Source organism: Cydia fagiglandana, chromosome 16 (genome assembly GCF_963556715.1).
Source record: "Cydia fagiglandana chromosome 16, ilCydFagi1.1, whole genome shotgun sequence".
In the NCBI taxonomy this organism is placed as follows: domain Eukaryota; kingdom Metazoa; phylum Arthropoda; class Insecta; order Lepidoptera; family Tortricidae; genus Cydia; species Cydia fagiglandana.
The window spans coordinates 12783154-12806820 of record NC_085947.1 but is presented as its reverse complement, the minus strand read 5'-3'; the positions used below and the strand labels follow the sequence as shown (position 1 = coordinate 12806820).

The 23667-nt window shown below is 38.8% G+C and overlaps 1 protein-coding gene across 1 annotated transcript; it reads right to left on the bottom strand.

Moving 5' to 3' along the window:
- Window positions 1-586: 586 nt before the first annotated feature.
- Window positions 587-22851, bottom strand: LOC134671996 (uncharacterized). Its single transcript, XM_063529893.1, has 5 exons — window positions 21584-22851; window positions 13330-13431; window positions 9720-9941; window positions 2514-2670; window positions 587-803 (listed from the first exon to the last, which is right to left on the bottom strand). The coding sequence occupies exons 1-5, from the start codon at window positions 22545-22547 to the stop codon at window positions 695-697; spliced, it is 1554 nt and encodes a 517-aa protein (XP_063385963.1). The 5' UTR covers window positions 22548-22851; the 3' UTR covers window positions 587-694.
- Window positions 22852-23667: the final 816 nt, after the last annotated feature.

The following is a 23667-nucleotide window of genomic DNA, read 5'->3' as shown; positions in this document are numbered from 1 at the left end:
CAACGTGTCAAATATATCTGAACAATGTGGGAAAATAGACTTTAAAGCATACAAGTATGGTCGAATGTTTAATGAAAAATAGCCATGCTAATTTCAGGTAAAGCGTTTTGACAATCATCGAAAGCAGTACAGTCTTGTCATCACATACATCTATCTCACGTTTTGCCCTTCAACCATTTGACAGGAGCCTCACGGTCAACTTACTGCAAACTATTTCTTTTAACAGAATCGTCAAGACGAATGACACATAGCAAAAGCTAACTGAAGCCGAATTTAGAGTCAATTGTCAAGGCACGTTGTGGTCTCAGTAACAGGCGTTTGCTTTTCAAAGATGTATGCAGGTTTCCTCACGATGTTTTCCTTCACCGAAAAGCGACTGGTAAATATCAAATGATATTTCGTACATAAGTTCCGAAAAACTCATTGGTACGAGCCGGGGTTTGAACCCGCGACCTCCGGATTGCGAGTCGCACGCTCTTACCGCTAGGCCACCAGCGCTTATTTACCGATTTACCGATCTATTATTTGACGTATCTTAAAGTTCGAATATACATAGCTGATTATTCCTGGACATAACGGTAAACAATGATTTGTTACAGTGATAATTTCTAAATATTGCACATAAAAGATACAGTCTATAACAGGCTCTTTGAGTTTGAAATTCGGGTGTTTCGTGTACATATTTATATAAAAGTTAAATTCTAGAAACTTCAAGGTCAGGGTTGTCCCTTGCGAATTGTTCTTTCGTCACTGGGTTGATGACCCTATTCCGTTGTCTCCGCTTCACCATTATGTAGATTACTCTGAAAAAAAAATAACAGACTGATCAGATTTTGCCTAAAGGAGCCCACAGATTACCAGTTCGCCGGACGATATCAGCCTGTCAGTTGTTCGGAGCTGTCAAGTTTTGCGTTTGACTGACAGGCTGATATCGTCCGGCGGACTGGTAATCAGGGGGCCCCTTAATACTCCTAATAGCATAGTTGCAGTGCTTATTAAATTTATTTAAAATCGAACAATAATTAACAATCATAATTATTCAGAATATGATTGTTAATTACTATTGTAGGAACTTAAACAGATAAATCAGTGATGCATAGTGAACACAATCATGATTATGATTACGACAGCCTCCTATCCTCGTCGGTAGTGACCCTGCCTACAAAGCAGGACTTTAATCCTGGTATGGGCATTTATTTGTGTATTTATCACAAATATTAAATTTGTTCACGAGTTATCGATGTTTTCAATGTATATAAATATTTATTTATAGGTAGGTATATTATCGTCGTCTAGAGGGGTGGGTCTCCAAACTGACTCCTGCGCGTCGCGGGCCGGGTTTGGTCCGCGGGCCGGATTTGGTCCGCGGGCCGGATTTGGTCCGCGGGCCGGGGTTTGGAGAGCCCTGGTCTAGAGCCTACTAACACAAAACAGATAGGAACAGAAGTCAATCACATGTATGTACTTTACTTTTCATACCTACGCTCGGCGGTCGCTCTAGGGTTGCGAACTATGGCTTATGCACAAAAACGATTGTGGTAGTGGCACTCGTATCTATCGTATCGTATCTCGTATCTAATTGTTTGATTTATTGTTGAGGATGAAATGGAAAGAATGGAAATATAAATTAATAATAACACTTAATAACTAAAATAGGTATTTTAATTTTAATGTCATTGTTATATTACAAATTTGTCACAGAAAATATCTTGCGATGATTTCGAGATGGGCGAAATGCACGATTATTATATTTTAAAGTGTAATAAATTCGCATTCTCATGTACAATGTAATAAATTGGCATTCGCATTCTCTCTAAAACCACTGGTAGCTTAAAAAACGACAATTCACCGTTTAATGTTGAATTTAAACAATCGTCCACTGTACAGTTATAATAACTTTTTTTTTTGTTTCTCCATTATTGCACAAAAAAGTTCACAGACGCGTGTCTCAAGCGGACGGCACTCGCGCTCGCACTGGTCCCAACCGGTCCGAGATATCGTGTCCGTGAGCAGTGTCTATGTGTGCGTTGCTCGAGCGCGCTTTGTATGTAGATTGATTTCTGTACTTATATGTTTTGTGCTACTAAGGAATAATACACATAACCAAATGTTTGCTTTATGGCAATCCTGAAAAGTTACGCGTTTCTGAACCAAACAAAATTATGACTAGTAGCGAAAATGCGGACAAACAATTTATGTACATTATGACTTACCCGGGACCCGGGTATGTCCTTAAACTACGTCCAGGACCCGGGTATGTCCTTAAACCACGTCCAAGACCACCGGTGGACGGGCAGCAGCGTCCCTCAAATTCGGTGTACTCAACTGCGATCGCCAACCCGCCTGCCAAGCGTGGCGATTATGGCATTCACCCCCCAAAAAAGGGGGAGGCCTATGTTCAGCAGTGGACGTCTTATGGCTGAGATGATGATGATGATATGACTTAAAACTTTTTGGGAACCAATAGAGACCCTAAGCATGTACTTATAGATCGAAAGCGTCCTGGTACTTACACAAATAGTCCGAGTGCGACGACCGTCAGTGCCGCATCAAAAAGGTAAAATGCCCCAGGAAAGGTGTCCATAGAGTTGACGTAGATGAGGCTGGAGGTAGGCATGTAGATGGACGGCGCGATGGCTTCTGTCACTCCTATTAGCGAGCTCAGTTTCGCTGTGGAAAAAGTAAATTACACATATTTACTGTAAAATGATCAGTGAAGTAAAAGTGGGAGTTGGAAGGGGTAGACATCGGCGGAATTTCTCTGATCAGATCGGGGAAATCCTGTAGATAGGTCAGGTCAAGAGCACCCTAAACCGGCGAACGAGTGCGAGCGGCGAGAGATTCTACATTACAGAATGTTATGAAAGTGAAGGAAGCGAAAGAGGTATGTCAGGATCGTAGCAAGTAGAAATCCGTGGTTTCTGCCTACCTCTCCGGGAAATAGGCGTGATTATATGTAAATGATTAGTGTAAATGTGACGTTCGGGTGTCGACTACAGCTGCATAAAGGATGACTCACTTTAGACCGGGCCGGGGCTTCCGGCGCTTAATTTTCTATGACATGACAAGCGATCAAGTGATGCTTTCCTTATATAGAAAACAAAGCTCCGACCCGGACACGGCCGGTCTAACGTGACTAACGTGAGTCAAAGAGCCATCCCGTAGTGTGTCCCGAATTATCGTGTAACACGCGGACTGATGGACTGATGGTCTGGACTGATGAAAATTTAAATTTTTAGATAATATTCGTCAGTCCATTTTGAATGACAGTAAACTGATAGGAGACTTATCGTGTAACCTGTTCATGTCATTCTCGCGTCAGTCACCATATTAGACAAAACTAAATGACTGTATTGCGTCCTGTGTCCAAACGGCGATTGTGTCGTAATTGTATCAGGACTGATCGTGTAACCGTGTCCATTTTCCATCATTCTGGCATCAGTCAAAATCCTAATGTACTGATGGACTGAACTGACGCCAGACTTAGCGTTTAACCGATGTCATAGACTTGACTATAGTTTGTTTTTTTTTAGCATTAGAAAGAACTTCGCAGAAGTAAGCTTGTGGTTCCAAATCCGACACTTATAGCGGTAATAATTTGAAGTAAATTATATGTATTGAGCATGCTACATTAGATAATTCAATAATTATTAACAATTAAAGAGCCTGATAAAAACTGCACGCTTGCTTCTGTGGAGTTCTTTCTAATGCTAAAAAAAACGAACTATAGATGCCGACGCTTGGAAGTCGCTAGTATGGAGTGGCCTAAGGGCCACTAATAGTAAGATGCTGCAGCCGCTGTATCTGTCAAATTCCTTGATAAAATGAATGACGGAATCAAGGTCATTCCTCACTGTATTGATGCGAAAGCGAACGTCACTCATTTTATCAACGTCACCTTCACTGTTGTCGCTGATTTTGCGTTGTGATTAAGGTTAGAAGCTATCAGGAAATTTCCTAACAAATCGGTAATTTTGGTCATTTGCCAGGATGCTGGTCGGAATAAGGAAATAAATAACAGAAAAATTCACAACGAATGGAATACCAACACCGACTAAAGATGTGTATAGTAGGGGATACCGAGGTGAGATAAAACGGAGGTAGGATTTTGAGATATCCATAACTGTTATTGAACTGTAAAAAAGTTTAGGCGCGTCCAATGGTCCCCGAATCTGTGTGTTTGCCTCAAGACGATTATAAATACCGCAAAATTGGCGTTGTTTCAACTTACCTCTGTTTTAACCCACCTCGGTCTCCCCAACTTGTAAGCTAAAATTACCGTGTTGGTCAATATATTAAGTTTGATGGTGTAGTACACAATTAATAAAAAAATATCAATCCACAATACGCCAACGGATAGCGATTAGCGACAAATGAGATTCAGCATAGCGATGGCTGTCGTTATAAGTGTGTCAATGTTATTACGTAATGAGGCTGTGATGCAGCTCTTATGTCATGTTCCGTCATATGAGTACTGCACTGCAGTCATAGAGCAAATGGTTATAGAGTGTCCAACTGTCCACTGTCTGCCCGATTCGACTTTAAGATACGTCAATTAATTGATCAAGAAACGGTATGGATTAGATGTGTCATTGTCAAAAAATAACGTTTTTGTTTGAAGATATGTCACATTTGACACTGACATATCGTTTCTAGATCTATTAACTGACGTTTTTTAAAGTTCGGATCGGGCCGTGTGAAAGAGAGGGTTGAAGGTAGACTCCGTCTAACCCTGGCCGCACATGCTTGGAATTTTCATTCGGTTTCCTTACGGAATGACAGGTGCGAACGGGACGTCGCTTTACAAATGCATAGCGCTGACTCGCTTGCACATGTCATTGCATACGGAAAATTTCGTGCGTTTGCGGTCTAAGCTAACTTTGCACCGATATGAACAGAACAAAGTTAATAGGGAGTGTCCTTATGAACGTTATATTTTTAGTCAAATGCGATGCAGAATTAGCTTGGTCCGACTCTAACATCAGGATTCAGACTAAACCAGCGTTACTGCTGCAGTATTGTGGTGCAACATTGCACTAACATACGTCTGAATCCCAATTTTATATTAAAAACTAAAGAATTGCCTCCGATCTACGGCAAACTACATGTAGGTATACCAGTTGTTAAATGTGCGTACGTATCAGCCTTGTTGAAGGTCACTGACCTTCTTAGTGAACCACTCGAAAAATCTATAGTTGTAGGAGTAATGGTATACCTCATACGAAGTCTTCTTTTTTAACATTTTTAGTCACAGGCCCGTACAGGAATTGTCAACCATGCGTTACCTAGTAAATGCACAATAGTTCTCAGAGTCTATGTAGTACATGATGTACTTCAGGTCGTTTCTCAAAAAGTTGGCACCGCCAGGTTAAAATTTATGTTTTTAAAAAAATTTGCATTTTCACATTTTTTTTTATTGGGATCGTTAAAAGGCAACTTAAACTATTAGAAAATGTGGAAGGGAAGCAATTCCTTCAATTATTTTAGAAGATATAGGCGTTTGAAATTCAGGTGAATGATATCAAGGACAGGTGAAAGATATTTTGTCTCCAGGTTATCGATAGTAGAAGCAGGTTATCGAGAAATAAGTACAAATTCCAATGAAAATATTGACAGGTTATCGAGAGGCGTCATTAACCTGTGTCCGTTGCCGTTAACCTGGTTTCTTGTCATCATTCACCTGTAATGAGTGTCATCCACCTGTCCACCACATCATTTTCAATGCCTTCTAAAAATAACAGTACCAAAGATAGAGCTGATGCTGAACCCTCGCAGTACCTACTGGAACTCAGGTTTGATGCAACATAGGCACACGCTGTTTTGGTCAATCGACACGTCTTGATGAGGACTTGGGAGACCAGTACCCAAGATAGAACTGATGCTGAACCCTCGCAGTACCTAGTGGAACTCAGGTTTGGTGCAACATAGACACACGCTGTTTTGGTCATTCGACAAGTCCTCATGAGGACTTGGGAGACTAGTACCCAAGATAGAGCTGATGATGAACCCTCGCAGTACCTACTGGAACTCAGGTTTGATGCAACATAGACACATGCTGTTTTGGTCATTCGACACATCGTGATGAGCACTTGGGAGAGCAGTACCCGAGATAGAGCTGATGCTGAACCCTCGCAGCACCTAGTGGAACTCAGGTTTGGTGCAACATAGACACGCGCTGTTTTGGTCATCCAACACGTCTTGATGAGCACTTGGAAAAGTAGTACCCAAGATAGAGCTGATGCTGAACCCTCACAGTATCTAGTGGAACTCAGGTTTGAGGCAACAAAGAGACATGCTGTTTTGGTCATTCGACACGTCTTGATGAGCACTTGGGAGAGCAGTACCCAAGATAGAGCTGATGCTGAACCCTCGCAGTACCTAGTGGAACTCAGGTTTGGTGCAAGGTCAGGTCAGGTCAGGTCCGGGTTCAGGTTCAGAGCCGGGATCCAGGTCCAGGTCCGAGTCACAGTCCCAATCCAAGTCGTAATCTAAATCGCTAAACGTGTGTACTATGCGTTGTTGAAGAGTTCTGTTCTGATCATCATCAGCAGTTCCACTTCATCAAATGCGACAGTTTTTAATGAAAATGCTTGATTTTCTGATGAAAATCCAAAAGGCACTATACGCATGCCTTTAAAATTTGAGGAGTTCCCTCGATTTCTCATGGAGCCCATCAATAGAACTCGAGATTGACAAAAATGTGGCTTAAAACTTAACTTGCTTAACAAACATAACGAAGAGGACAAATCGCCAAACGTGAACTATGCGTCGTTGAAGAGTTTCGTTCTGATCAGCAGTTCCACTTCATCAAATGTCACTTTTGTGAATGTATATGCTTGATATGTAAATAAAAACACAAAAATAACTATATATATGCCTTTAAGATTTGAGGAGTTCCCTCGATTCTTCATGGATCCCATCATCAGAACTGGGTTTTGACAAAAACGGGACCAATCTGTATGCATATACATACAATCAAAAAAAAATTTCTAAATCGGTCAGGTAAACAAACGTTAAGCATTAAGGTTTCAGATTATCATCATCATTCGCTTGCCCTTGCCCCATTCGTTTGGGGTCGACGCAGCATGTCTTTTTCTTTTCATCCATATCTCTCTCTCTCTCGTCCGTCATCTCATCACACAATAAACAAAATGAGCATGTTTTCACCTTTTTACAAAACATTTTTGTATAATATGTCTGAAACTAAAAACCCTCATCATAAGGTACCTTTTCCTGTGGGACGTCACAAATCTAGTTTGAGTATATGTAACGTGGATTTTGAATAGTTATCGATCACCTGTCATATGGCAGGTGAATGACGCTTCAATCACCTGGTACTGCATCATTCACCTGACTTTTTTGGACAGGTTAACGAGACTTAAGACAAAAGTACACAAATTTCAATAATATGCAGCTTTAACGGACAGGATAGTTTTTATTCCTAAATTAACACACAAAAGCGATATAACCGCTATATAATTATATAGTTACGAGTAATAGTTGTGGTATCAGTGACATTAACCTGCCGCAAAATCTCATCCACCTGGCAGTTTTAGCCAGGTGGACGATATGCAGGTGATGGGGAAAATGGCAGTTATATCGCGAATACACAAAATGTATTAGCTTGATGAACTCCATACTTAGGCATATAAAACTAAACTATTGTTTACGTTACATATCTTGATAGTAATGCGATAGGTTACATAATTAGCAAGATATCGACGCCAGGATAAAGAGTACTTACCCATTACAAACTCCAATTTCCGATACTTCGTCGTTTGTGTTTTATTTGCGAAGCACAATAACCAAGTCTTCTTCCTACCAGGTGATAGCTGATGAGTGACGGCTTCGGCTCGTGCGGAGTGAGACGGGATAGGTGTGGTGGGGGTTATACAATCGTCGTGAATGTGACGCGCCAGGTGACTGTTAAGAATTGCCTTGGACAAACTTTGAAGCCGAATAACTTAAAATATAAGTATAATATTATTATGCGATAGTAATACTTTAAAAGTTAAGGATATATGTTAATAAAATACGGTAATAACGTTAAATTAAGTTAATCATTCGTGTGGTTTTCATAGCTCGGAACATCAGTACCTCGCGTTGGGACACGGCAGGTTAACGGATAAACGTAGTTACAATATTTTTTTTTGGAATCAATATTAATTAAATCTTTTTCAAAGTATTAGGCCTCTGTGTAAAAAGTCTCTCTAAATATGTGTTAAAATTTTATATATAAAAATTATACATAATGAAAAAAAAGTTCTAACATAAACCTATTTACAGGTGGCGGTGCCAACTTTTTGAGAAACGACCTTCAGGTATTGCATATTTTAATTTTTATTTATTAAGCAGGGACCCGGGTATGTTCTTAAACTGCGTCCAGGACCCGGGTATGTCCTTAAACCACGTCCAAGACCACCGGTGGACGGGCAGCAGCGTCCCTCAAATTCGGTGTACTCGACTGCGATCGCCAACCCGCCTGCCAAGCGTGGCGATTATGGCATTCACCCCCCAAAAAAGGGGGAGGCCTATGTTCAGCAGTGGATGTCTTATGGCTGAGATGATGATGATGATGATGAAGCAGATACTTACGTCGTGAGCGATACCACATTTTTTTTTAATAAAAGGAAAATTTTAAAAATTTACCGCTTAGGTCGGAATACGGCGACCGTTCTTAAACAACTGAGCTAATGAGCTGTGCTAGGATTTTCCTTTTTTTTTAAATTTAATACTGCATGATTTTTTCCTATAATTTATATGAGGGTCGAATGAAAATTGAGATTGCCTACACGAGTGCACGAAACGTCTGTACGTGTTATTTCGATTGATCTACATTTCAACAATTGTAAATAAATTGTCACAAAAACAACAATGGCTACTGTTACATTGATTTGAATTAGACAGTACCTAAATAAAAACATCAACATGATGACATCGTGTTTCTTTTTAGGGTTCCGTACCCAAAGGGTAAAACGGGACCCTATTACTAAGACTTCGCTGTCCGTCCGTCCGTCCGTCCGTCTGTCACCAGGCTGTATCTCACGAACCGTGATAGCTAGACAGTTGAAATTTTCACAGATGATGTATTTCTGTTGCCGCTATAACAACAAATACTAAAATCAGAATAAAATAAAGATTTAAATGGGGCTCCCATACAACAAACGTGATTTTTGACCAAAGTTAAGCAACGTCGGGAGGGGTCAGTACTTGGATGGGTGACCGTTTTCTTTTTGCTTTTTTTTGTTTTTTTTTTTGCATTATGGTACGGAACCCTTCGTGCGCGAGTCCGACTCGCACTTGCCCGGTTTTTTACTTCCCAAGACGTGGAGGACTATGGTATATTACGGCTCGGCCACGACATTGTGCGACTTGCAACGGCGGCGGCGGCAACCATAGGTTGGAGCTACACACAGCAATCGGACCTTTCGTTCCCTCCTATGGTTGCTGCCGCCGCCGTCGCACATCGCGTAATGTCGTGGTCGAGCCGGTACAGTCAGCAGCAGATGTTGCTAAGCGGGCGGCTAAGGTGTTCAGAATTAACTCTTATGCTCTTCACAATAAAGTTGCGTCAAGATCATTTTGAACACCACGCCCGCTTAGGAAATATTGCTGCTGACTGTAGATGTAAGTACAATATCGGAAGAGTATATAAATCATTCAACTAATCCTGCTCACTCCTGCTAGGCCACCTATAATGCTATCTCGCTTTAACTTACCAACTTCCTGACTAGGCACGCTCTTCGTAGCGATGGACCGTATGGCGGTCAGACCACAAGAACTGAAGATATTGAACACGGGAGCAGAGTAGTACCACTGCCTCGTAGGTGCGAAAGCGAATACGAAGCATGCAGCTATCCTGCTCACTCCTGCCAGGCTGCCTATGATGCTGTCCTCTACTTGGAATCTCTTGCTGAGAACTGATATGCAGAAGAATGTTCCTGGAAAAGACAGCAATAGAAAAGAAAGGTTAAGAAACTATGTACATATTCGTAGTCTGTGGGGTTTTTGACTTGATCAAAATAGAACATTCCAATTTCCATTTCATCTCATTCCAATCACTAATGTCAATATTTAATGTCATTATTTAAATGTAAGTAATGACAGTGACTTTTATATTTAATGGCAATGACGTAATGAGTGCCTAGACCGCACTTGAATGGTTTAATATTGACTTGGTCAAGGCCAGGTTGATAATGTTGATATTGAATTCGTATGCATTATCGATAATAATTATGTTGTATTTATGAATGAAAGAAAAACAGTTTCAAGACAACAGATAACAATACTGTACGAGCGTCACGTTTCGTGTCGTTTTATTTAACATCGTGCATAAGTTTATTAGTATAAATAAATATTTTCTTGAATAAAATATATTTCATTATTTTACATGGGTAATTTATGTAGCAGGCAAATTTGATTTCCTTTAATATTTGCTAATTTTATTCACCGATCCTATACTAATATTATAAAATGCAAAAGTAGGTAGAGTCGGACCAAAAAAATTCTGCAGCGGATTTGATAGCCCACGCAGTGCAAGTGTCATTTATACGTCATAATTTCATAGAAGTTTGACGTTTAAATTAACACTTTCACTGCGTGAGCTATCAAATCCGCTGCAGACTATTCTTGGTCTGACTCTAACACTCTCTCTCTGCCTGTCTGTCCGTTACCTATTCACGCTTAAACCGCTGAACCGATTTCGATGAAATTTGGTGTGTAATTAATTTGTGGCCCGGGAAAGGACACAAGGTAATTTTTATCAATGATCATTGTCGCCCCACGCAGGCGAAGTCGTGGGCAGAAGCAAGTGTAAAATATTGAGAGTATTAGAGAAGTATATCGATACTTTTGACTACAAACCATAGATAAGTATGAATGTATTCGATGGTGGCAGATATTTTTGGCGCGTTGTTCTATCAACTATACGTGAAAATTGTCACCTATTGATATTGCACACGGACTGTCCCTCCGATCTTTAAAACGTTTTTTAGGCCACTGCATGTCCAAAAGAGAATCGACGATTATAGTACGACCCAATTTGGCAAAGGCAATAAAAGTTTTAATCAAAGGATCGAGCGTAAAGATTGCGGTGGGCACTGAAATTTGCTCTGGAAAAGTTTCTTAGAAAAAGTTTATTGCTCCGCTGAAAGTATCGAGCGTAACGAAATTAAAAGGGCCGGGAAAGTTCACGAAATTTGCAAAGAGGATTATGAAAAATTCCAGTGTCCTCACCGTGACTATCGTGATAATAGGTCTACAGAAATTTATCTGTGCTTCTTTTTTAACTTGCATTTTGGACGTGTACAATGTAAAGGTGATATGTGTCGTGTACATCGCTATAACTCCCTAGGGAGTAATAGCTTTTTTTACAATCCATAACCCCGCGGGAACAATGATAGGCCTTTTTCCAAAATCAAACAAGTGTGATGAAAAAGTATTTACTTAATTATGAGGTATTAAGTTTTCGATGTAGCTTTTAAGATATGTTTATGTACCCATTCTTGTGTTTATCAATAAATATCTTTTCAATTAAATATATTAAACAACTACTTAACATAAATCAAAAATGTATATTGATATCATCACAGACTAAACAGTGCCATCAATAGTTTCTTTGATTTCGAATTGCATGCGTTTTAAAAACATTCTATAAGATCAGATGATAAAAATGCCATAAGTTTAAGAAAACACTATAATGATAAGGAAATGGCGCCATACTCAAAGATGGATGCATAAATTATCTCCATTCGAATGCACTGTTGCTTCTACCAGTTATCAGTTTCCTTGACCTGACGCATGCACCGCTCAGTCAATCAGTAAACAAAACAAAACTTACGCGTATTTTTGTAGGTATTTTAATCCATGGATACGAGTATTATTGCATTTTACGTAACGCCATTCAGTACCTACTTAATCTTCTTCTTCGCGTTATCCCGGCATTTTGCCACGGCTCATGGGAGCCTGGGGTCCCCTTGATAACTAATCCCATGACTTGACGTAGGCACTAATTTTAAAAAAGCGACTGCCATCTGACTTTTCAACCCAGAGGGGAAAGTAGGCCTTATTCAGATTAGTCCGGTTTCCTCACGATGTCTTCACCGAAAAGCAACTGGTAAATATCAAATGATATTTAGTACATACTTAAGTTCCGAAAAGCTCATCGGTACGATCCGAGGTTTGAACCCGCGACCTCCGGATTGACACTCCCACGCTCGTCAGACTCTACCTACTTAATATGTTAATATACATATTTCATTTTAAAGGAAAAATAATCCAGCGAGATTCATCGTCTCATATTAATCATACGCCATGAACAGGTGATGCAGCAAAAAACTTTCGTGTCGCCAAAAAATATTTTTAATTATGATCAGATTATATAATTATTTAAGATTGTATAAGGGCCGGTTGCCTCAACCGTCTGTCACCGTTAAAACGTTCGCTAAATTTTATTGTATGGGAATTTTCATAGTTCTCTACTCATTGTCAGTGATGTTGATCAGTCTATCAACTATGATTGGTGCAATTGGCTCTACACTGAGAGAAAAATCATCACCAGGAATTAAAAAACAGTTCTGTACTGGGAGAAAAAATGAAGTTTTAGTAATAATTATGGACGTTTCACTATTTCTGTAAAGTTTATTTATTTCTACAAACAGCTCAGTAATCCCAAATATAATTTCAACAAACATAATAGAAATTGCAAGAACTAATAGAAATTGCAAAAGTCAATTTGTTCCTATTGGTTAGCTCTCCTTGTCCCCGGATTAAGTTTATTTTTGTAATTCTAAGTGTGTTTTTGTTGTACTTTTCTCTCAGTGTAAGTAATGTATGTTTGTTAGTCTGTGAGGTATGATGCTATGGGCCTTTATTGCCTGCCAATAAATGATCTTATTTTATTAATACCGGCCGCCATTCTAGATATCAACCGAGTTTTAACCTTCATACTTAGTCCCTGCGTACAATTTTTTGAACATATTCCAAAATCTATTTTGAACTTTTATTGTGTAACTAAGTAATGGTTCCAATTTCAAAAACAAAACAGTCTCAGGAGAATAAAGGCTTTTTGACTTTAACCCAGTTGGTAGTGCGCCACAGGTAAACACACCTTTAAGGGCACCTTAAAGGACATTGCTTGCATGACATTTTCACATGCACCGCTGTGAGGCCGGTGATGACGTCACGTTTCATTAACAACTTTTTTCCTATTGCATACAATCGTAAATGCACTATAAACGACGCTTTCTGTCAGAAAAGGGCCTTTATGCTCCATGTGCATAAGGTCCATTTTCTGACGAAAAGCCACAAAAAGTCTTTAATTTAACTCACCCACTAGTCCCAAGACGATGTTTATGGTACCATAAATGCTGTATTCCACCTCCGTGAGATTGAATCTTCGTATTGCATACAGATAGGCCACTTGTGAGTCACCTGTAAAAAAGAAATAACCCTCAGACAAATGGTCTAAACACCTTACTAGTACCTAGATCGAACGGTAGGTACATGATTATATTCTTGAGAAAGTGAGTTTTTCTCTTGTTTTCCTCACTTTTTAACTTTGGCGACCGTGATGGTTGTGTTTTTATCGTTTGTCATCATGGCCGTCATTTTTAACAAGAGACGATATCCTGAGAGACGATAGCATGGCCTGAGACTAAAGTGCATACCTACTCAATGTGCTACTAACCCTACTATAAGAACTATCATATTTGTATTGAGCGGGATAGCGGGATTCGTTGTTATTATATTATTGCTAAAATAAATTTGAATGCCGCTCGAAATCAAATCGATTGTCCATCCGTATCCGTATTGTGGATGTAGTTGTCAAATTCAGTGTACAAGTAACAAATACACTGTTATTGTTACATTGAATATTCATAGCCATTTTGGTTACCTTTGTTATGTCTTTTACCTGTCAGTAGTAATGGTATTCATATTATTACATAAGCTGAAATTATGACCCATATTATCCTTTCCTGTTTTCATAATTATTCTTGAGCGGCCCGCCATGAAGAAAGTCTTTGAATCAATGGTATTATAAAATAGAATATAATAGGGTTAGCAACTGTCAAAGGTTTGCATAGGTGGCACCATCATAGATTGCCCCTTTCACTAGTTTAGTTCTATGAGATTTGGCTTAAAGGGCTGGCATCCAGAGCATAAAATTCCATTAAAAAAAATTACACAATTCTAGGGATTGACAGGGCAAGGTGTGCTAGCGCCTTCTGCTAAATACTACGACAGGCCAACCTAACTGTGTCATTTTTAAATTCGAATGGAACAAACAAAACAATAGCAGGCCGGTTTAGTCACTCCGCGATTTCGTCGCTTTGCTACAGGTAGCTAATGATTCGGTTAAATTATGTTCTAATGTATGGGCAAGAAAAACAAATTATAGCCAGCATTCAATAAATGTAGTATGATACCTTTGGGTATGGTGCTTTACGCACACTAGCGTCCCTCCCCCTCCCCCTGACGCAACCCCCCCTTTTAGCTTGAAATATGTCCCGGTTTACGGTTTATTTTTATTTTTGAGAAAAGTATTAGAGTTAGGAAAAAAGTGTCAAGGTAAGAAATAATCCTTAATAAATTTTAAACAAAAAAGGTTATATACAACTTTTTGGTTAGACTCACCATATTCATGTATTAACTTGTTGAAGTTCAATATAAGTTAGTACGTGATAGTACTGAAATAAAACTAATACGGAGAATAAGCTTGCAAGCTTATTCCTCGTGAAGATTTCTTTCAGTACTGTCACGTACTATGTTATATTGAACTTCAACAAGTTTTTCAACGGTAAAATTTTGTCGAAGTTCATCTAGCTAAAACATCAATATGGTGCGTCGTATCAAAAAAAAGAATATAACCTTTTTTGTTAAGAATTTAATAGGGAACATTTCTTTTATTGACACTTTTTTCCTATATTGTATACTTTCCCCAAAAAACAAAAAACACTCTCAACCGGGACATATTTCAAGCTAAAAGGGGGGGTTGCGTCAGGGGAAGGGGGAGGGACGCCAGTGTGCTTAAAGCACCATACCCAAAGGTATCATACTACATTCATAGAATGCTGGCTATAATTAGTTTTTAAAAAACACAATTTGACCGAATCATAAAAGTACATCCGTTCCACCCCAATTTTGGGCAAAGCCATAAGCCGCGCGTGGCGCTGTCGCCACCTAGCGGCCATACCTGTGCTGATCGTAACAGACGCGTTTTGTTAGAGAGTGAGTCTTCTGTACCTAGTACTATTATTTATTCTGTGGTTTAGTAATGATTAAACTCTATAATCGTACTCGTAGTATTAGGACTGTGGGACGCTAGGCTATGAACTTATGATTAGTTTATATAAAGTGCACCCTTATTAGATATACTTACATTAGAGTGTGAGAATCCTTATATAAGTCAGAACCAAGAAACAAGAGTAAGTACCTATTACACACACCGTCTTAAAAACTCACCTATCTACTAATGCATAAAGGAATGAAAAAACTGTAGGTACCTAATCTGGAAGTCGAGATTTTGACCACACTTCGTGTATATTAAAAAGACAAAAACTCTAATTAAGTACAAAGCCTTTAGAAAACTGTCCACTCAGTTAAAAATACATTTTTGCCTTTATTAATATGGTAATGGTAATAATAAGAGTTAATTTTTTACAGTACATTGTTACTTTCGATACAACGTACATGTAAGCATGTGCCTCTGTTTAAGGTCGTTTACATTTTCCAATAGCAGTGCGTATTGGATTGGTCACGGCTGTTTCGTTTTGTTATTAATGTAACGCGTGAGTAATTTTTAAATAATTATGTACCTAATAATAATATTTTAAATTAAACACTTATTTTAACTGTTGTGGCGCAGAATAGGGCAGAATGGCGCTCTCTTGTGTCAGAGGCCAAGATCCTCTTTGGGTCACTGAGCCAGTGATGTATGTATGTATGTATTTTAACTGTTGTAAAATGTAAAATGACTATGATGAAATCTAATTTTCATCTTCGGGAGGAGTTTATTGGAGTTTACTCCTTAAAAATCGATTTTCTCTAGGATGAATCTTGCTAGACCGGGCCGAAACCTGGCCAGAGCGTCCGGACCTTCGTTTTCTATGGAAAGCACCACGTGGTCACCGAGCAGCCGTCATAGAAAATGACTTTTTTTTTAATAAATATTACAGGACATTTTTACACAAATTGACCGAGCCCCACGGTAAGCTTAAGAAAGCTTGTGTTGTGGGTACTCGGACAACGATATATATAATATATAAATACTTAAATACATAGAAAACAACCATGACTCAGGAACAAACATCTGTATCATCATACAAATAAATGCCCTTACCAGGATTCGAACCCGGGACCATCGGCTTCATAGGCAGGGTCACTACCCACTAGGCCAGACCGGTCGTACATGTCCGGCAGGCCTAGCATGAGTCGTCCTTTATAGGTTATAGGGTAGGGTACCTAAGTGGTTGGCTGTAGCCTATGGACTCCTGAAACTCCAGAGATAAGCCTTTTATCCTGTAGAACTGAACACTTTTTAAGTTTAAAGTTGTAACGGCTAAATAATATATCTAGAATGATTTTTAATCGGCAGACTGTTAAGTTGCACAGAATTACAGACGAGGCATCTCCAGACCCGTAGTTAAATGCTTCAAGGTTAGTTAGGCTCATCTAGACCCAAAATCATGTTGGTACATAAATCATTTTACAGAATAGGAGCATAATTATCTACAATTCTCCAAAGGAGCCGGGCGTAGCGTAGAGTGATTTTCCTCATGGGGCATAGGTATAAGTATGTGGTTGGCAGTGGGTTGGCATTTAGAGCGTAGGACCTTGGGCCCTTTACGTACATGTCATTTGAAAGCGACGAGCTAACAAGCCAACTCGAATGTATGTACAGCCGCCATCAGATATATCGGAGCGGCCACGGTGCTCACAAATATCTGAACACGCCTCTATTGTCAGGGCGTTAGAGTGCGTGTTCACATATTGTGAACACCTTGACCGCTCCGATATATCTGATGGCGACTGTACATTGACATCAGAATGATATTTGAATCATAGTATATGCTGTTAAAACAAGACCCGCAATATTTCGATAATTCTCTAAAATTCCTATACGTTACAGACTCGGCCAGTATTATAGGCCTATTTTATATCATAATAATATAAAACATATTTTTTTATTTTTTTCATTTACCCCCCAAAAGTGGCCTCCATCCACCCATAACCATACAATAAATATTTTTTGATTTGATTTGATTTTGATTATCCCGAAACTACCGGGTTTAAATAAAAAAAAATTGTTCTTTACCTATAGATGACAGGAAAACCTATACTTATTGTACTTATACTTAATGTACGGAACCCTTGGAAGATTCCGACTCGCACTTGGCCAGCTTGGCTTGGCTTTTATGTTATCTAGTTATCGTGCATTTCGGTCGTACTTATCCGTACATGTGTTTGGGTGTGCGAGACACACTATAACTAAATAATATGAATGAAATATGATTCACAAATATCATTCTCCTGTCAGTGTCCGAACAGCAAAACGAAAACAATGCACTTGAGCTCGGAAATAGGCTGAAGTGAAATAATATTGATTTACCTAGTCTATTGCAATATAAATAATGACAAGTAAGATAAGTCCGTTTTAGAATTAAACCTACATATATGAACAAACGAGAGTTGTCTATAAAAAGTAAAGCAAGACACATAATATGTCTCTAGTCCCTAACCTCATACAAAAAATATACCAGTTAAATTTAAAATCAATAGTAAAGGATACAACGATTGCTTTTGTTTTTAAATCTCACAAAAAAAAATGAAATGTAACTCTGTTCCAATTGAAAGTGGTTTAAATTACATTGCAGTAATTATAGTTACTACGGGTAGGACCGTAGGCTTTACGAGGATAAATGTGACGTTGCACGGCAAAAGGTACCTTATGGCGGCTGGCGTTTACGTCGCATAGCGCCGCAATAATATTGGAGCGGCGTTAATAATAGCGTAAGCGCCAACCGCCAAAAGGTACCTTTACCCGAGGGACGTCACAAATGTTACCAAACGAAATCGCACATAGGTACTGTGATCACGTAACCCATAAGCGCCACTTGCACCATTCCACTAACCCGGGGTTAACCGGCTAAGCCTGGAGTTAAGATGGTTACCAGTACAATTTGACACTAGGTTGACGGTTTAACCGTTTAACCCCAGGTTAGGGTGGCGGCGCAAGCGGCCCTAAGTCTATGTACGGTGTACGGTTGACCTGAAACAGTTAAGGAAATACTAGCACCTTGTTATTTTTAAAACTGATATATCCAAGCTGCGAAGTTATATTACAAGTTACTGTGACAAAGTACTAAAGTGTACTGTGACTTCGGAGACCGATTATTCTAGCTGCAACACACTTGAATGACCAATTATAGGCCTTATCTCGTAGCAATACGGCTTAGCTAAGATCAGTTGACGATGGTATGTTCATCACAGTCATAAAGACAGGTATCTCAGGTATCAACAATTCAAGATCCTATAACTACAAGAGCAGTTGAAAGTCAGAGTTCATCAACATCAATATTACTAAGGACTGATGTCACATAGGTGACCATTTGTTATTTTTGGATACCCCGGGTAGGTCGGTACATAATATATTATTTATACCTATCTCCATTAACACAGTTTTGGCAGGTATATACAGACCGTAAAAACTCTGCAGCGATTTTGATAGCCCACGCAGTGCAAGTGTCATTTTAAACGTCATACTTCTATGAAATTATGACGTATACATAACACTTACACTGTGTGGGCTATCAAATCCGCTGCAGACTTTGTTTGGTGCGACTACATGCAACAGTGATACATATGCCACAATACAAGAAAAACTATAATTTTATTAAGAAAATTTTTGATAAATTATGTATGACTAATCGAACTTCTAGCTCTATCATAAAAAAAACATTTCGGACGATTCAATCTGATATTTTTTTATAAGACAAGCACCATCATGCAAAGACATGTGTAATAATAATAAATTAAATGTACAATACGCTATTCTAGTTATTTATTTAGTGGATTCTAAACCAATTAGGTAACAAGTTATGTCAAATCGCTTAGTTTATGTAGATTAAACCACGAATTTTTACCTAAATTCAATTTTTAGTCAAATTCCCCGAATCAATCTTATGTCATATACTTAAATACCTGTGCTAATTGTTATTTACTTACTATTATTACTGTGGTGCGAAAAGAAGAGGCTTCCTAAAGCGTTGTTATAAAAAGCTACTGAACCAAATTATTTTGCTCCATAAAATAACTAGGTACTTATATAAAACGATCATGGTAATCAAAACTTTCGAATTATAATGCTTAAGTACGTATGTATAAAGTATTTGCGTAGGTACAGCTGAGCAACTTGTTTGCAGAAAAAATAAATAAAGACTCTTTTTTTAAATTCCTTGCTTTAAGGTGGTTCGCTTTTCATACAAAATTCAATCAAAGCTCATTAAGTAACTACACACTATTAGTACACAAATATTTCCGCATTTATCTTCTTTCGAATATTCGTTTGCGCGAAATTAACAGGAAAACAATGTTTCATACAGAAATCATGCAAAAATCATAGTTAACTTTTCATCAATTTTACGTATGTGTGTGTCACAAATGTCGTGTACAGATACATTTGCGACGTTGCCATACCATTTCCGACGTTGCCGGGCTGACCACGGTTCGAATTTGGAGTGCCGTCATGTTTAGTGCAATTTTGTTGACACTGATATTTGACAGGTAGTTAATTGACCTAAGCGAGAAGTTCGTCAGCTTAGCTAAGAACTATCATGGCGTGTTATGCAAACAGTCGCTTTTTTGCTTGCAAACGGAAGATTCCCGGTTCGATCCCCAGTCATTGTATGCTGGAACATAACTTTTTGTATTTTTGTTACACCTAAATTTCGTATTGTTTTTTTATTTTTATTTAATTCTTCTTATTATCATAAATCGATTATTAAGTATGGGCTACACGTATTCTTTTATTTTTAAAAAGATAATTAGAAATTATACTCTTCCTAATCTCTCTGATTTTTACAATCAGGACATCCTCACTGCAATAAAAACCGGACAAGTGCGAGTCGGACTCGCGCACGAAGGGTTCCGTGCCATAATGCAAAAAAAAACAAAAAAAAACGGTCACCCATCCAAGTACTGACCACTCCCGACGTTGCTTAACTTTGGTCAAAAATCACGTTTGTTGTATGGGAGCCCCATTCAAATCTTTATTTTATTCTGTTTTTAGTATTTGTTGTTATAGCGGCAACAGAAATACATCATCTGTGAAAATTTCAACTGTCTAGCTATTACGGTTCGCGAGATATAGCCTGGTGACAGACGGACGGACGGACGGACGGACAGCGAAGTCTTAGTAATAGGGTCCCGTTTTACCCTTTGGGTACGGAACCCTAAAAAGAAGTGTATAAAATTTCCTGTGGTTAAAAATAATGGATTTTGTCTATGAATGAAAAACACAATTATTACTATAGTTTGTTTTTTTTAGCATTAGAAATAAGGTAAACAATCTTGACGTGTCTTTTAATTGAAAAACACATTTTAAAAATAAGTTACGGCAAATATGTAACAATTATAAATCTAATACGATCATTTATATTCTTCTGCTTTCATAAGTAATCGTTTTTGATTTTTAAAAAACCTGATAACACTGAGTATGTGGGGGAAGCGCTGCTGGCCTAGCGGAAAGCAATTCGGAGATCGCGGGTTCTAACCCCGGCTCGTACCAATGATTTTTCGAACTTTTGTACGAAATAGCATTTGATACCTACCTATTTATACACCGATACCTATTTTTCGGTGAAAGAAAACAATGTGAGGAAACCGGACTAATCCAAATAAGTTTACTCTCTGAGTTGGAAGGTCAGGGCAGTCGCTTTCGTAAAAACTAGTGCGCATGCCAATTCTGGGATTAGTTGCCAAGCGGAGTTTGAATATCTGGGAGACCGACCAAAGCTTACAAAACATAAAAACTCAAAAATGAATGAAGAGATCAAACCCCTTATAGCAAATTTCATCGAAATCGTTAGAGCCGTTTCTGATACCATCCAAATATATAAATAAATAATTATATATCTAATAATTGCTCGTTTAAAGGTAAGATAACACAAAGGAGAAACAAAAAGAAATTACCTACTCGCACCAGTCTTGAACCCCAATCCTCTTGCACGTATTTCCACGAACATACCGTTACGCTATTGCAACATACTTACGTTGTGTGAAATTGTCTTCTACAAGGATCACGGAAACACTGTTTGCATGTGTGAGTAATAGTAGGAAAAAGCGTGACAGCAACACTCCGTCGAATTAAAAAGGTGGTTTTTGCACAATGAAGTATTCAATGTTTATTTTAATAGTTCAATATTTACTTAAAGAGTGCGCGAAACATACTTTTAAGTATACAAATACCAAGACCATTTCACAAAAAAATAAAATCTTAAATTTTGCAAAAGTGGTGCCATCTAGCGCTAGTTAAGTTTTGAGTAACCTAGGCGAACCACCTTAACGGACTATTGAAATCACTTACCGTATAATGGGCCAACCATAATGATGTACAGTCCAAGGATCAAAAATATCTCCACACGCCCTCCGGATGCCCTCGGTTTAAACGCCACCATCAATGTATTCACAACAAGCCCCAACACTTCAGTTATTGCCTTTTTAAACTTGTTATCATTATCAAAACCTTCACCTCTATCGTCGTCTGGAGATACAACGTCCTCAAGTTTCAAAACACCATACAAAAACGACCCACTGTGTAACACTAGCAGCAGCGAAAATATGCCATAATATCCCAGAACTCTTAGTAACACTCCACTTAGCACGGTCCCCACAGGAGTCCCTAAGCTGATACAAATCGACACAAGCCCTAGACGGAAAGTCCTGCTCTCCACAGACGTCCTGTCTGCCATAAAACTGTACATGCCCATAAATATAATTATATAACTTCCAGTAAACGCTGCGGGAAGTGCTTCTATAAGCACCGTCGCCGTAAGAGACACTTCATGAAAATAATAAGTTGCCAAAAGCAGCCCGCTGTTAGCAATGATCTCCCCGATCATGGGAAATAGTATGCAAATCTTCCTTTTCTTGTTTTTATCACTCCACGCTCCAACAAAAAGCACCATCACCGCGGGGATCGCAGTCTGAAGCGGGAATTTCCAAGCAACCACATGAGCTACTAACGTTTCAATATTTTTAATTTGGTCATCCAATCCTGTGACGTTCCGTTGCCTGATCCTGTCACAAATTTCAGTCCCATAATTTAAATTTACTCTGCAAGATTTTTCCAAGTGCATATTCTGTACAGCAAACGAAGAGAGCGCTGTACAGAGCATGTAGGTAAATAAACATGGTTCCACTGTGACTTCTCTCCAGAAATTCTTGATGTCCTTCAGTATTCCTTTGGATTTCTCGGTCCATGTCCTCCTTAGGTTACCAGTGAGCACTGTTTTAGAGTTGGTAAGTTCGCCCCAGCGCATGTCGCTCATGTCGCCGGCCTTGTGGCATTCGTATTGGAAGTAAAAGTGAGAGTTTAATATTCGGTTCACACACTTGCTGTACCGATAGCGCGCCGCCGCGCGTATGACTACGGCGCGTTAATCCGTGTTCTTTTGAACTGTCGTTTCCGAAAAACCAGAGTTGTAAATGTCGATTGAGCCGCGGTTACGAAAGAGCGTCGCGGGCGCAGCTGCATCCCTGACTCCGATAACGCAGTGTCTTACTGCATATTTATTCACTACGTTACTCATCGACTTAATTTTTTTCTTGATAACGCTTCGCGTAACTGCAATTATTTAAGGTGGTTCGCTTTTCATACAAAATTCAATCAAAGCTCATTAAATAACTACACACTATTAGTACACAAATATTTCCGCATTTATCTTCTTTCGAATATTCGTTTGCGCGAAATTAACAGGAAAACAATGTTTCATACAGAAATCATGCAAAAATCATAGTTAACTTTTCATCAATTTTACGTATGTGTGTGTCACAAATGTCGTGTACAGATACATTTGCGACGTTGCCATACCATTTCCGACGTTGCCGGGCTGACCACGGTTCGAATTTGGAGTGCCGTCATGTTTAGTGCAATTTTGTTGACACTGATATTTGACAGGTAGTTAATTGACCTAAGCGAGAAGTTCGTCAGCTTAGCTAAGAACTATCATGGCGTGTTATGCAAACAGTCGCTTTTTTGCTTGCAAACGGAAGATTCCCGGTTCGATCCCCAGTCATTGTATGCTGGAACATAACTTTTTGTATTTTTGTTACACCTAAATTTCGTATTGTTTTTTTATTTTTATTTAATTCTTCTTATTATCATAAATCGATTATTAAGTATGGGCTACACGTATTCTTTTATTTTTACAAAGATAATTAGAAATTATACTCTTCCTAATCTCTCTGATTTTTACAATCAGGACATCCTCACTGCAATAAAAACCGGACAAGTGCGAGTCGGACTCGCGCACGAAGGGTTCCGTGCCATAATGCAAAAAAAAACAAAAAAAAAGCAAAAAAAAACGGTCACCCATCCAAGTACTGACCACTCCCGACGTTGCTTAACTTTGGTCAAAAATCACGTTTGTTGTATGGGAGCCCCATTCA

What these genes read in the sequence shown, in the direction of transcription:
- LOC134671996 (XM_063529893.1), bottom strand. Translation starts at nt 22,547, where the DNA reads ATGAGCGACATGCGCTGGGGCGAACTTACCAACTCTAAAACAGTGCTC. An exon ending in TATGGTTGGCCCATTATACG is followed by an intron (nt 13,432 to 21,583) that starts GTAAGTGATTTC and finishes TCTTTTTTACAG; the next exon opens with GTGACTCACAAGTGGCCTAT. An exon ending in GTCGCACTCGGACTATTTGT is followed by an intron (nt 804 to 2,513) that starts GTAAGTACCAGG and finishes TTTTTTTTTCAG; the next exon opens with AGTAATCTACATAATGGTGA.